The sequence below is a fragment of the Pundamilia nyererei genome, unplaced genomic scaffold (genome assembly GCF_000239375.1).
Source record: "Pundamilia nyererei isolate P.nyererei 1_Seehausen unplaced genomic scaffold, PunNye1.0 scaffold00058, whole genome shotgun sequence".
In the NCBI taxonomy this organism is placed as follows: domain Eukaryota; kingdom Metazoa; phylum Chordata; class Actinopteri; order Cichliformes; family Cichlidae; genus Pundamilia; species Pundamilia nyererei.
Window position 1 is genome coordinate 1,076,112 of NW_005187459.1, and position 12,007 is coordinate 1,088,118.

Below are 12,007 nucleotides of genomic sequence, written 5' to 3' on the forward strand. Positions count from 1 at the left end.
CTGGACTTTTCAAGGTGCAGGTCATGCTGTGGATTGACATAAACTTGCCTAACTTCCAGCTATTTTAGAGGAAAGGAGACGCTCTTATCCTACCTACCTAAAGTATTTGTAGCTAAATATAATTACAATGTAATTTCAAATAACATACGAAGAAACCGCATTTAATTACAGGGGAATTACACCTTTATAAACTGGTTGTATTATAAAGTATTACAACTGCTGTGCAGAACATAAATACACATGTAAGAATTTTCGCTTTTTTAAATTTTATTTAAAAAATTTTTTCATTTATTATTTTTTTTTTTTGGGGGGGGGGACTTCTCCTGGATACGATCTTTAATCAGAAACACTGAATCGGTTTCAGCCTATTTTTGAAGGGCTATATAACATATAGAGAAACATATGTCTGCATCTCTGTGTGAATATAAAACTGTGTACAGTACTAGCAGGCTGTTTCGTGCAGCCCTCCAGAACAGCGGGTGGCACTAATGTTTCATTTTAGTGCCTTTGTGTAACTGAAACACAGAGAGAAAAGAAAAGAAAAAAAATAGGAGGGCTGCACAAGTTTGAGATCTGAGCACAGAGAAAAGTTACAGCAGGTAAGTAACTTACCAGCGCTTTAGTTCTTTTCCTCTTTGCAGTTGTGTAAGTCAACGCTGGGGTTTTGCTGCCTTTTACTGGAGAGTTGCGCTGCATGCACTCCGTTATACCTACTGCAGGCATCCAAACGTTTAACTGGGAAAAGTTCGTATAATAATAACACGGCACAGCATGTCTTGAGAAAGATAATAATAAAGTTCCCACTATAAACCCCTGTTTGCTTTCAAAAACGAATATAAGCAAAACTGTTGCTCATAAATCATTTTTACGATGACCTCAGATCAGCCTGCAAAACATTCGCCTTGGTGCCTGTTTTGTCAAATTTAATGCGAATCCATGTTCAATGTTTACTGTTTACTGCATCTACCCTCACATTTCTTAATGTTAACGAATGTTTTGATCTAAAGTATGAATAAACACATAATTTACAGGAGTTAGATGCTCAACAGCTTCCACACTGATCATAGAAGATACAGCAAAGTCTTGAACCCCTCCTCATTCTTCATATTATGCTTCCAAAGACTTATTCTTGTACTTTTTAGAAGTTGAGCAATAGTTCTTTCGGGTCTTTCAGAGCTTTTCTTTTGGACATTGGCTGCTTTTTTTGTACTCGTTTTTATGAGGAATGTTTTTGTTTGTCAAGCCACTTAACGTGAATCACTCAAGCATAAAAAGGACACTACTACTACTACTGTACTAGTACTTACTGGTTACTACTAGTTCATCTTTTGATGAACCAGTAGTAATAAAGAGACAACTTTAAATAGTATCTTTATCCACTTTGTTACTGACAGACTGTCACAAAAACCCCCACAATTTGTCCCCGTTTGTTTAGCTGAATCTACAAAAATGCCAAAGATAACACAGTTTAATAGCTGTAAAATAGAATAGTATTTTTACAGAGCTACTAGCCAAAAACTTGGCATAGCTCACCATGGTGTGCGGTATTTTCTTCTTTTTTTTTTAAATTGTAAAAACTGGACAAGTGGACAGACTTTTAGGTCTGTCACATCATCTATTTACAGCAGAGGAATGATATCTGGAAGTCATGTCTTAAGTAATATGGAAAAAATCCAACATGACCTGACACATTACCTGAGTGCTGGATCTGGCCTTTTAGCTGATCCATTTACTGTTCATTGAACCCTCATCAGACATAGTTTATGTCTGTGAGCACCCGTTTGTACACCTGTGAGCGTGAGCGTGCTTGCATTTAAAAGGTTCCTTCATGTAATGATCTGCTAGAGGGTGTGGGGAGTCACGGCCCCGTCCTCCAGGGCATGAAGCAGGTATGGAGGAGATCAAGGCTCCAGACATCCAGAGACCCCCAGAGCACAAGAGACCAAGGAAGACCAACGGAGGGGCAACCGCGCCACTCTCCCGGAAGGAGCTGAGGAGAGCCCCAGATGAGGGGTCACTCAGCAGCCGCGGAGCAGAAGCCAGGGGGGGGGTTGCAGTGACGCGCCCGTGAGCTCCGCCGAGAGGCTGAGGGCACCCCATCCCCGAAGGGGCCCGAGCGAGCCCCAGGCTCCAGGCCCCGACAAGCAGCAGCCACCAGGAGTGAGCCGGTGCGTACTGGGACGCTCATCTCCGGACACAAAGAACGAAAGAAGAGCTTTGAATGTCCTTCAAAAAGCCTGGAGAACTATTCCTGAAGTCTACCTAAAGAAATGACGAGAAAGGTTGTTTAAGAGAATTCAGGATGTGTTGAAGAATAAAGACGGTCATACCAAATATTAACTTTCAAGCTCATTTTCAAGCTGGTATCAACTGACAAAGGTCCTACTTTTTTAGCTGATCTTGTGGCCTCAATGTTACAGATGAATTATCACTCAGCAAATTTGGCTTCAAGCAGAATTTAGCATTCATAAACTAAACACGCGACACAGACACCGAGCTATAAATCGTTTTAAATGTATTTGTTACCCGTGCTCCATATGTATGTTTTGATTTGAGGGATAATTTTCCAAACAAAGCTTGCTGGCAGACTCAAAAGTTTTCCCATGCAAGTGTTTACATTTAAAAAAAGGTGTATTAAAAATATAAATGAGTTTATAACCCAAGGGATTGTTTTGATTTCTGAGATCAGCGCTGAGATGGAAATGCAGCTTCCACCTCACGAGGGAGGCGAGCTGTCTGTGGTCGACATGCACACCGGTGGAGAGCCTTTGCGGATCATCCTCAGTGGCTACCCAGAGGTCAAAGGCGACAGCGTGCTTTCCAAACGTCGCTACGTCCGGGAACATCTGGACCACCTCAGGAGGGTGCTGATGTATGAACCGCGAGGACACTACGACATGTACGGGGCCCTGATCGTGGACAGCGAGTTACCCGAGGCCGACCTGGCGGTGCTGTTCATGCACAACGAGGGCTACAGCACCATGTGCGGCCACGCCGTCATCGCACTGGGACGCTTCGCTGTGGACTACAAACTAGTGAAAGAGCCGAAGTCGCCAGAGACACAAGTGAACATCCACTGTCCCTGTGGCCTGGTGAAGGCCTTTGTTGAGTACTCTGAGGGGAAAACAGGAGGAGTGAGGTTTCACAGCGTGCCAGCGTTTGCATTTGCTACAGGTAGCACAAACGACTGTAATAGTTCTCAGGTATTTGAATGTTCTCCAGGACTAATTCAATATTTTTTTACCAGATGTGACAGTGTTGGTGGAGGGGTTTGGTGAAGTAACGGTTGACATCAGCTACGGAGGAGCCTTTTATGCCTTTGTGAATGCCCAGAGGTTTGGTCTGGATGTGTCCAAGTCCAGGACTCGGGATCTTGTCGACACAGCCACAGCTGTGACCAGAGCTGTCAAATCTCAGGTGATCAGCTGACAGGAAATTAAAAAAAACTGAGCAATATTACACAGACAGTGAGAATATCACTTGCTAAATTTCTAGTAATCTAAAAGTCTAAATAATCCATACTTTAATTTAAAAAGGGGAAAAAGTAGGCCTGATCTTATATAGAGCTGCTTTGATTTGGCAGCTTCTTTTTTTATTCGTAACATCTGCTTTTAGGGTGTTGTCGAATTATGGCTCAAATGTATGCACAGGATATTTTTAGAGGGCATAAGAAACATCTGGTAGTACTTATATGGGATGCAGTCCATGCCTGTAGAGCTTATAGCAAAAAATCTGAGCATTACATGACCTCTCAGCTTGATGTCACCCAAAAGTATCTGGACACGATGCTCCCAACCATATTCCACAGTGTGAACTGATTTCTTTTTCTACCTTATTCTTATTATCCTTTAGGTGAAGTTGCATCATCCAGCCAGCGATGATCTGGCCTTCCTGTATGGCACCATACTAACAGACGGGAAAGACGATTACTCCCCTGAACCCACCGCCAATATCTGTGTGTTTGCTAAAGCTCAGGTATGTTAGTTCCTGCTGGTGGAAGGATAAACCGTTGTCATGAAGCCTGAGTGTGGGTGTGGGTAACGCTATAGTGAGAGGCGTCTACTACGTTTTATTGATTACAATAAAAAAATAAAAAAAAAAAATAAACAAGAAAGACTTCAAACTACTGATTGAAATCCTAAGCTTTTTAGAAATATGTTTAAAGAGATCATAAGAGAGACAAAAGCAGCAGAGTTTGATGGAAAATGAGGAATGTCCCCCTGCTGGTCATTAAAAATAATGCAGATAAGGCACTTCTTAGCACCTTTTTTTGTTTGTTTTGTTTAGGCCCTGAATCCACATCCAACTTTAAATACAGTCTTTAGTCCTGAAGTAGCTCTAAGTGTACACTTAAGCACATTTGTCTTAGAAGGGCTGCAGATTCCAGGAAGTGCTACAGCTGGTCAATTTAACAAGTCGCATTACAATTTGGAACAGCTGTATTAGCTGAAGCTACACCCATTAATGCCAAGGAAGAGCAGCTGTGACTGTGCTCACAGCCAGCAGTTTGACAGTGCCGGAGATCAGCCTTTTACAATGAGTAATGAGCATTATGCAAAGTGGTCACATCGTCTTTTATTTGTGCAGTCTGCAGAGTTTATCAGAAATGAAATGGACAAACACAGCAACTGTTCAGATGAAATATGAAAGAAAAACAAGACATATTGCAAGAAAACACGTTTAGGGACATTTATTATTTGTTGTCACTTCTTAAGTCTTTGTCCTTACTTCCATTATTTGAATCCTCTTTAAGTGCTCAAGTGTTGGAATCATACAAAAGACAATAAAAGGTCTGCGTTTTGTTCATTGGTGTCACCTTAACTTCATGCAATAGGAGGTTTAAATTGTGCTTCTCAGGTAGACCGAAGCCCGACTGGTTCTGGTGTCACGGCTCGAGTAGCTCTTCAGTATCACAAAGGTCTCATCCAGCTGAACCAGACCAGGACGTTCCAGAGTGGGGCCACTGGGTCCCAGTTCACAGGAAAGGCTGTTGAGGTATCACGATTTCTGTTCTCTTGTGGAATGAGGGTGATCGCCTCTTGTTCAAAGAGTGGGAAAAGAAAGAAGTGCATTTTGTAAAAAGACCAAAAGAATAAGTAAATATTTAGACGTTATGGCGCAGTGGATTTACGATGTATTGAAATGTACAGGATTAATCCAAGTTAAAAAGAAGACATGTTTTGTGTGTTTTGTTTCTAAACAGTAATACAGTTAATAATACTTAATCCTAAGTGTAGGATTTTGGTGCAATTTAATATAACATCGCTTTGTTTGGCTCCTCAGGTTGACAGTTTCTAAAATACTGATTTGAAATCCTGTATTTAAATGTCTTAGAGTGAAGTCACCATGAAGCAGATGCTCCGGGTTTCTCTTACATCAAAACACAGCGCGCTGATGTGTGGACTGACAGCAAACAAATCACTACTTGCTGTCAGAATTACTCATTGCATATATCATCTGCAGTTTATTCTAGTTTCAGTCAGCTTTCAGACCTCATCACAGCACAGAGCCAGCTTTAGTGAAGGTTACAAATGATCTTATGGCTTCTGACAATGGACCACAAGATTTTATTACAGTAATTAGAGGATGCTGCAGGTATTAAAGGTACTGCACTGCAGCAGTTTGAATCATATCTCCAGTTTGTTTTGAGACTACAGTTTCTTCATGTAAATGGAGATTAATCTTCACACAAGTGTTAAATTAATTCAAGGCATAGCATGCTTTTCACTGCTATGCAGATGATACCCAACTTTATCTGTTCATGAAGCCAGAGAACATACCAATTAATAAAACTGCAGGACCTGGATGACCTCTAATTTCCTACTTCTACAAGATGGTTATTATCAGGATGTCCTGAAAAGCCTTCAGTTGATCTAAAGTGCTGCAGCGAGAGTAACTACAGAGAAAGCACATTTCTCCCAGACTGTTTTCTCTACACTGGCTCCCTGTTAATTTAAAATCAAATTTAAAATCCTTCGCCTCACATACAAGATGTTGTACTATTGTGGGGTCTTTAGCTTACAATATAAAGTGCCTTGAGGTGACTGTTGTTGTGATTTGGTGCTATATAAATAAATATTAATTGAATTATTCTTTTGAATCAGCTCATCATAGAATGATCTGAAGCATTTATTGTGTTTCTGTCTTAATGCTCAGGAGACCAAGTGTGGAGACTTCAAGGCTGTAGTGGTGGAAGTTGCTGGCAGAGCTTTTTACACTGGAGTTTCAAGCTTTGTGCAGGAGGCAGATGACAAGCTGACACATGGTTTCCTGCTGAAGTAAGCAAGACGTATAGGTTTTCTATACAAAAGCAAATTAAAACAGAGGTTATATGGTGGTTTTTAATAAGACAAAAACACATTTTATGAATAGAAAATGTTTAGGTGGCCAAGACTTGGATCTGTAATGAAGAAAATAAGACCTTATTTTCTTCTGGCCTGGTTTACCTGAGTAATAAATGAAGAAATAGTTTTCCTTACCTGTTTTAAGAAAAACAAAAACTATTATACATCTTGTGACTCTTTAAATTGTCCTAAATTATATTTAATAGATTAGCAAAGTACATAACTAACTCTTAGAGACTGCGAGGAGCTCAGTCACTGGTACTCTTCTTCATCTGGCTTGGTAACACCTCAGCATCCCCCCAAGAGAGCTGGACGAGGGGTTAGAGAGAGGAAGGTTTGGGTTTCTTTGCTTTGCTTAGACCCTGCCCCAGAGAAGCAGTAGAAAATGGATGGATGGTTATAACTAAAGATAAAATCTGAAGAACAGCTAAATGGAAGTGTACTGCCATTCAGATATCTACTAAAATATTCTTGATAGTGAACTTTGATTGTATATGATAATAAACATAAATATGTTATCGTGTATGACTGAATGTAAAAAGGGATTTTTGCTTTGATGATTTGAAGTGTACATTAAATGGAGTGTACATTAAATGTTGTTGCATTTACTGACCACTAGATGGAGCCACAATGCTGGTTATCACTAGAGTTTAAAATTCAGCCATAAAAAAAGATGCTTCCACTTCCTGTTCAAGGTTTTTAGTACCAATAAACAACTTTATAAAACCAGAGTCAATGCTGCGCGAAAGTGCATGTGTTGAAAAACTAAATAATCAAACTCATCAGTAGTTTTCTCCCATTTATTATCTTTAGGTCATTGTACAATGGAAGGCAGTTTAAATTATAAAAGTTCGGTGGAGGTGTCGGCTGGATGGAGTCACAAGGCTGAAGGGGGAACGTCGCACGTCCACATGTGATGTTTTCCACAAGAATGAAAACATCACATGTGGAGCAGATTTTTTTTTTCTGCCCTTTCATTTGATGCAGTGTAAATCCAGCCAGCATGGAGCAAACATTTCATCTATTCAAATAATAAAAAACATTTAAGGAGGGCACTCTCTTCAAAGGGGAAAGACAAGTGTATTGCATTAATTGTTGGTTTCAATGGTATTTAGCATTATGAATTCCTATGTGCATGTGTAACAAGCACACACGCTTGTATACTATAGATGTATGCAATGTATGACACGAGTGTCCACACACCTGTTAAGAATTGCAGATCAGGCCAAGGCCTTTGAGAGTACCCACTTAACAAAGAAACAAAACAAAATCAAATCAGAGTTAAGGCCAGCTCGTAACAGGAAAATGTTCAAATAAAAACATACAGTGATCAGATTTATATATATATGTGATGCACGTCAAAAAAAGGTGAATACACAAAAAAAAAAAAAAAAGACCCTCAGCTGTGTCACTTGCAATTAAAACCACATCCGTCTATACAACACAGTCTCTCAGTCCTGTGATGGCTGTGACTGCAAGAGAGCGGCAGCATCAAGAGGAAGCTTAGGTCTAGTCTCCAGAAATGATCTCTCGGAAAATCCAGGCAGGTGAAAGCAGCACACCTCAGTCTGTACAAAATGGCCCCATTTAGAGGAATAGTCCTCTTGCTTTGATCGAGCTTCCAGCCTCGGAAACACTCGACCAGATGCACATTTCACTCTGTGCATAGATTCACGTACAAAAACGGCACCGAACGGATCCTGTCAAAACACCCGTGAAAACCTTTCTCCAGCATGACTTAAAACATTTCTTTTCCACCCTCTTGTTTGGTCCAAGAGTATCAACCTTTGGCTTCTGCTCTATTTCTTATCAAAATCTTAGAGGATGAGAGGTCTAATCATGTTGTGCTGTGTGTGGCCCTGCTGCGATGACGCAATGCTGTGGTTCACCCGAGCCGAGGTGGGTGGGAGTGGAGGAGGGTGAAGAGGAATGTGGATGTCAGTTCGCCCCAGAGGGAGGCTGATGATGATGAGCAGGGGGTTGCGAGTGATCGAGCCCATTTAGAAGTTCAGCTTTGTGACTGGTCGCTCCCTGCCCGAGTCTGTGTTCTGGTTGTTGATCCGCTTGCGGTTACGTTTCATCTTGGACAAGTCCTTATCGAAGACCTCGCCCGACCGCAGCGCTGACACGAGGTCATCAAACTCACCGCCATCCTCCTCTCCGTTCGCTTTTGCTTTCCGGGCCTTTCGCTCCTTCTCCCTCTGCTCACGTAGCTGGGGACACAAATGAAAACTGTCATTTAAATATCTGAAGAGGTGAGAGGATAAGAGCATTATTAGCTTTGCTTGTATACGGGAATCTGAGCCCTCCTGGTTTTTATTTATTTATGACTCAGAGAAGCAGTCACGTAATAACATCCAATTTGACTATATAATATCAATGCACTGTATAATGCAATGAGCTGTAGAGGAGTTAGTGGGCAGATGCTGGCACCTTTGATCAAAGGTTAGGAAGCCATTTTTCAGCTCTAATCTAATCAGACCTAATGAGCTGCACAGATGTGAGTCATACTATCTTCTCATGTAGGACAGAAAACAGATCAAATATATTTCCTATGACTGTGTAACTTTTGCTAAATGAAGGCATTGTAGTATTTAATAAATTAAAGGTGCTAAATAAGTGTTTAATAGCAGCTATAGCTCTACTGAGAATCTCAGGGGATGAAAAGAGAGATCAGTCGCATACCTGAGCTTCTACTTTGGCCCTGCGTTCCTCCTCTTCCTTTCGTTTTCGTATGTTCTCGTTCTCCTGCTGAGCCTCTGTGAACGATTGCAGGAACTGATCGAAGATGCCAAAGAACTCATCTGGCTGCATCTTACTGGCATCCTCACCAAAGTGCTTTACTGCCCTCAGGAACTGCGGGACCAAAGAGAAGAGGAGGGGGCACACGGGATTAGATTTACAGCAGGACGCAGCAGAACCGCGTTTTATTCCATCTTTGACTGCTTTACAGGAGAGTCATTAGGCCCCAGCTCTTTGAAACCAGAGCAGGGCAGGAGTGGTCGGGCTTTGAAGCCCGTGTTCATCCAGATCTCACTGGCTACTGATTGCAGCTGAGGTCAGAGACTGGAGCCAGAGCTCAAATTAAGGCAATGTGCTTGTTGGGTGTTTTTCACAATAAATAAAAAAAAAGAAGAAAAAAAAAGAAAAAGAACATCCAGATGCAAGATCATGCTGGGAAGATACAGCTTCAAAAATGTGACCGCTAACAGCAGTTATGGCATAGACAGGGAAACTATGAGCTGAAAAGATGCTGAAGTTTGTTTTTCCCCCATTAGAAAGAAAAAAAAAAAGAATACATTTCTTTTCAACTTCCTCACAGCAACAATCAAACTCTATTTCACAGTCACCTTTTTCTGCTTTTGTTTTGTTTATATGCACAGAGCTGATGCAGTGACCCACTTAGAGGGTCACGAGGTTATCTGGCTCCCAGTCGTGAGTACAGAAGGCCGCTGTAAACATTCAAATATTTAACCGTGGCATACTGTAAATGATTAACAGCAACTAATGGTTCCCATGTCACCAGCTGAGTCCTCATGTCAATGTGGCACACACTGTGGGACATATAAAAATAATAAAGAAAAAAACACCTCTTCCTCCCATTCAGGAAGACAGACACATAAATCCCATGTTAGCGTGTCAAACGGCCCTTTGAAATGTGAACATGTTCAGGTTTCTGCTGGTAGTGGAGTTTAGTCCCCATAAAATCCACATTTGCTTTGTCTTCGTTTGCTTCGATGCTGTGATTCTGTTTGCACAACATAAAGTGACATCTTAAAGTTGGCAGGTGTAATCTGATGTCCACAGTGTGAAATAATATTAAAGCCTATGTTCCCGTTTGCACTCTTGGCCCTCACACATGGCGACAAGCAGGCCGCACAATAAAGTGTCGGTGGCACTGCAGCAGGAAGCCGAAACGCTTCTCCTGCTGGTCGCTTTCCTAGAAAGGTCCCTGGCGGGGTCAGTAAGGCTTGTAGAAACAGCTGCATGGAGAGGAAATGGGATGCAAGCTTTCAGCGCCTGTGTCTGCAGGCGACTGCGACACTGTCCGGTCTGCTCAAACGCACGTGCACACCCTCGGGTTTTCTGGAGAAACCACACAGGCCGAATGACTCACCAGTTCTTTGGCCTCGATGAGAGAGTCCTCGACATCAGTGAAGCTGAAGCTGGCCACGGTGATGAACTGGCTCACCACCGACACAAACTTGTCACCTGGCTCCTGCGGCCCTTTCTTCTGGTATTCCAGTTCCTGCAAGTGGAAATCAAAAGGAGCAATTAGAAAGAGAACATAAAGAAGAGCTCTGCTGAGTTTGCAAATAAATATCCATGACTTACGCTCTCTACACTTTTTAATCCACTGCGCAGGTTGCCGATATCTTTTTCCAGCTCCGTCATACTGCGTGGAAGAAAGAAAGGTCATCACCATTCACTTAAAAAGGAAGTAGCTGAAAATTAGGTTCCCCATGCAGATGATTCACCCTTTACAGAAACTCTCTTTATATGCCAACAATTGAACCACAATTGGTGGCATATTTTACAAACAAAAATTAGGAAAACACTTGGGAATCACTGCTCCCGGCCTTTACTTGACTTTGGCTGCCTCTGAGATACTCTGCAGGTCCTCCTGGAACTTCAGGACTTTGGGATATTTCTTCTCCAGGATGGTGATCAGATAGTGCAGCAGAGTAATGTTTCTGCAAACACACAGCAAAATGTGTCAAATGTGCAATATAGGGCTTTCATGATGGACTTTCAGATATGAATATCCACATGAAATTTCATCACTATAATATTCCCAGATGTGACTTTTATACACCGCATGCCATTCTTGCTACTGCTGCCTGCAAAGTTTTAATACCACTGTTGAAAAATGTTCTTACTTGTCGATACTGGATTTAGTATCTGCGATCTTGTTGAGTGAAGACACCTTGAAGCCATAAGCATTGCCCCTTTGACCTTTGTTCATATAGTTTCCAAATGCTAGCACCACCTCCAACAGCTGCTTCAGGTTTCTGCTGTTTAAAACCTCCTTAGACGCCTTACCCAGCGCTAAAGCAGCAGGAAAATGGACAAAGTTGGAGATATAAATATGTTTGCTTTGGATAAATCATAGCAATCATATTTGAGGTATCATTTTTATTGTATAAAGCACATATTTCCCACCTTCAACTTTGGGTTTGATCTCAGCTATCCTCTCTGCAAACTTCTTCTTAAAGTACAAAGACTGCAGCCTCTGCTGGTAATGGTTTATTCTGGACCGAGGATGGAAATAACGTGTCAGAGAAGAAGGGGAAAAAGATACAAATAATAAATTATAAAACAGGGAAATCCACAAATGTAGACAAAAGCCACAATCATGAACATTGCACTTAAATCGCCACACTATATAAGTTTTATATAAGCATATCAAAGTTTTAGTTGTGGTACTGAAGCTTATTTTTGGCTGTGTTTATGATTTAAGCCTATAAAGCACAGACTGTGCACTTAATGAATACCACAGTGGCATCTGTCTTCCAGTCCAGCCTGTAAGACGACAAACTGGAAACTACAGCGGCACTTCTTAAAGGAAACAAGACAAAACGGACTGTGTGATTCTTCCTTTACATACATTTCTGCTGTTGCTATGCTGCAGGATCTCACCCACCAGCGACCTGACCTTTGCT

The 12,007-nt window shown here is 41.5% G+C and overlaps 2 protein-coding genes across 5 annotated transcripts in view; one reads left to right on the top strand and one right to left on the bottom strand.

Moving 5' to 3' along the window:
• Positions 1 to 536: 536 nt before the first annotated feature.
• On the top strand, positions 537 to 6,921 carry l3hypdh (trans-L-3-hydroxyproline dehydratase). Of its 2 annotated transcripts, none has more exons than XM_005734386.1 (6): positions 537 to 599; positions 2,685 to 3,174; positions 3,248 to 3,417; positions 3,853 to 3,975; positions 4,858 to 4,995; positions 6,157 to 6,921. In XM_005734386.1, exons 2-6 carry the CDS (start codon positions 2,697 to 2,699, stop codon positions 6,280 to 6,282), a joined length of 1,035 nt encoding a protein of 344 aa, XP_005734443.1. In that variant the 5' UTR covers positions 537 to 599; positions 2,685 to 2,696; the 3' UTR covers positions 6,283 to 6,921. The 2 variants fall into 2 exon arrangements, with proteins under 2 accessions (XP_005734443.1, XP_005734442.1); XM_005734385.1 differs by having other exon boundaries at positions 2,690 to 3,174.
• Positions 6,922 to 7,698: 777 nt separating this feature from the next.
• Positions 7,699 to 12,007, bottom strand: part of daam1b (dishevelled associated activator of morphogenesis 1b) — a 41,991-nt gene continuing 37,682 nt past the window's right edge. For all 3 annotated transcript variants that reach the window (XM_005734391.1, XM_005734389.1, XM_005734390.1), the window contains 7 exons: positions 11,508 to 11,596; positions 11,225 to 11,393; positions 10,931 to 11,038; positions 10,680 to 10,740; positions 10,462 to 10,593; positions 9,030 to 9,200; positions 7,699 to 8,557 (listed from right to left, as the gene is read on the bottom strand). In XM_005734391.1, the coding sequence (XP_005734448.1) occupies positions 8,345 to 8,557; positions 9,030 to 9,200; positions 10,462 to 10,593; positions 10,680 to 10,740; positions 10,931 to 11,038; positions 11,225 to 11,393; positions 11,508 to 11,596 (943 nt within the window). In that variant the 3' untranslated portion in view covers positions 7,699 to 8,344. The remainder of the gene's footprint in view (positions 8,558 to 9,029; positions 9,201 to 10,461; positions 10,594 to 10,679; positions 10,741 to 10,930; positions 11,039 to 11,224; positions 11,394 to 11,507; positions 11,597 to 12,007) is intronic.

What these genes read in the sequence shown, in the direction of transcription:
- l3hypdh (XM_005734386.1), top strand. Translation starts at nt 2,697, where the DNA reads ATGGAAATGCAGCTTCCACCTCACGAGGGAGGCGAGCTGTCTGTGGTC. An exon ending in AGCGTTTGCATTTGCTACAG is followed by an intron (nt 3,175 to 3,247) that starts GTAGCACAAACG and finishes TTTTTTTACCAG; the next exon opens with ATGTGACAGTGTTGGTGGAG. An exon ending in TCACAGGAAAGGCTGTTGAG is followed by an intron (nt 4,996 to 6,156) that starts GTATCACGATTT and finishes CTTAATGCTCAG; the next exon opens with GAGACCAAGTGTGGAGACTT.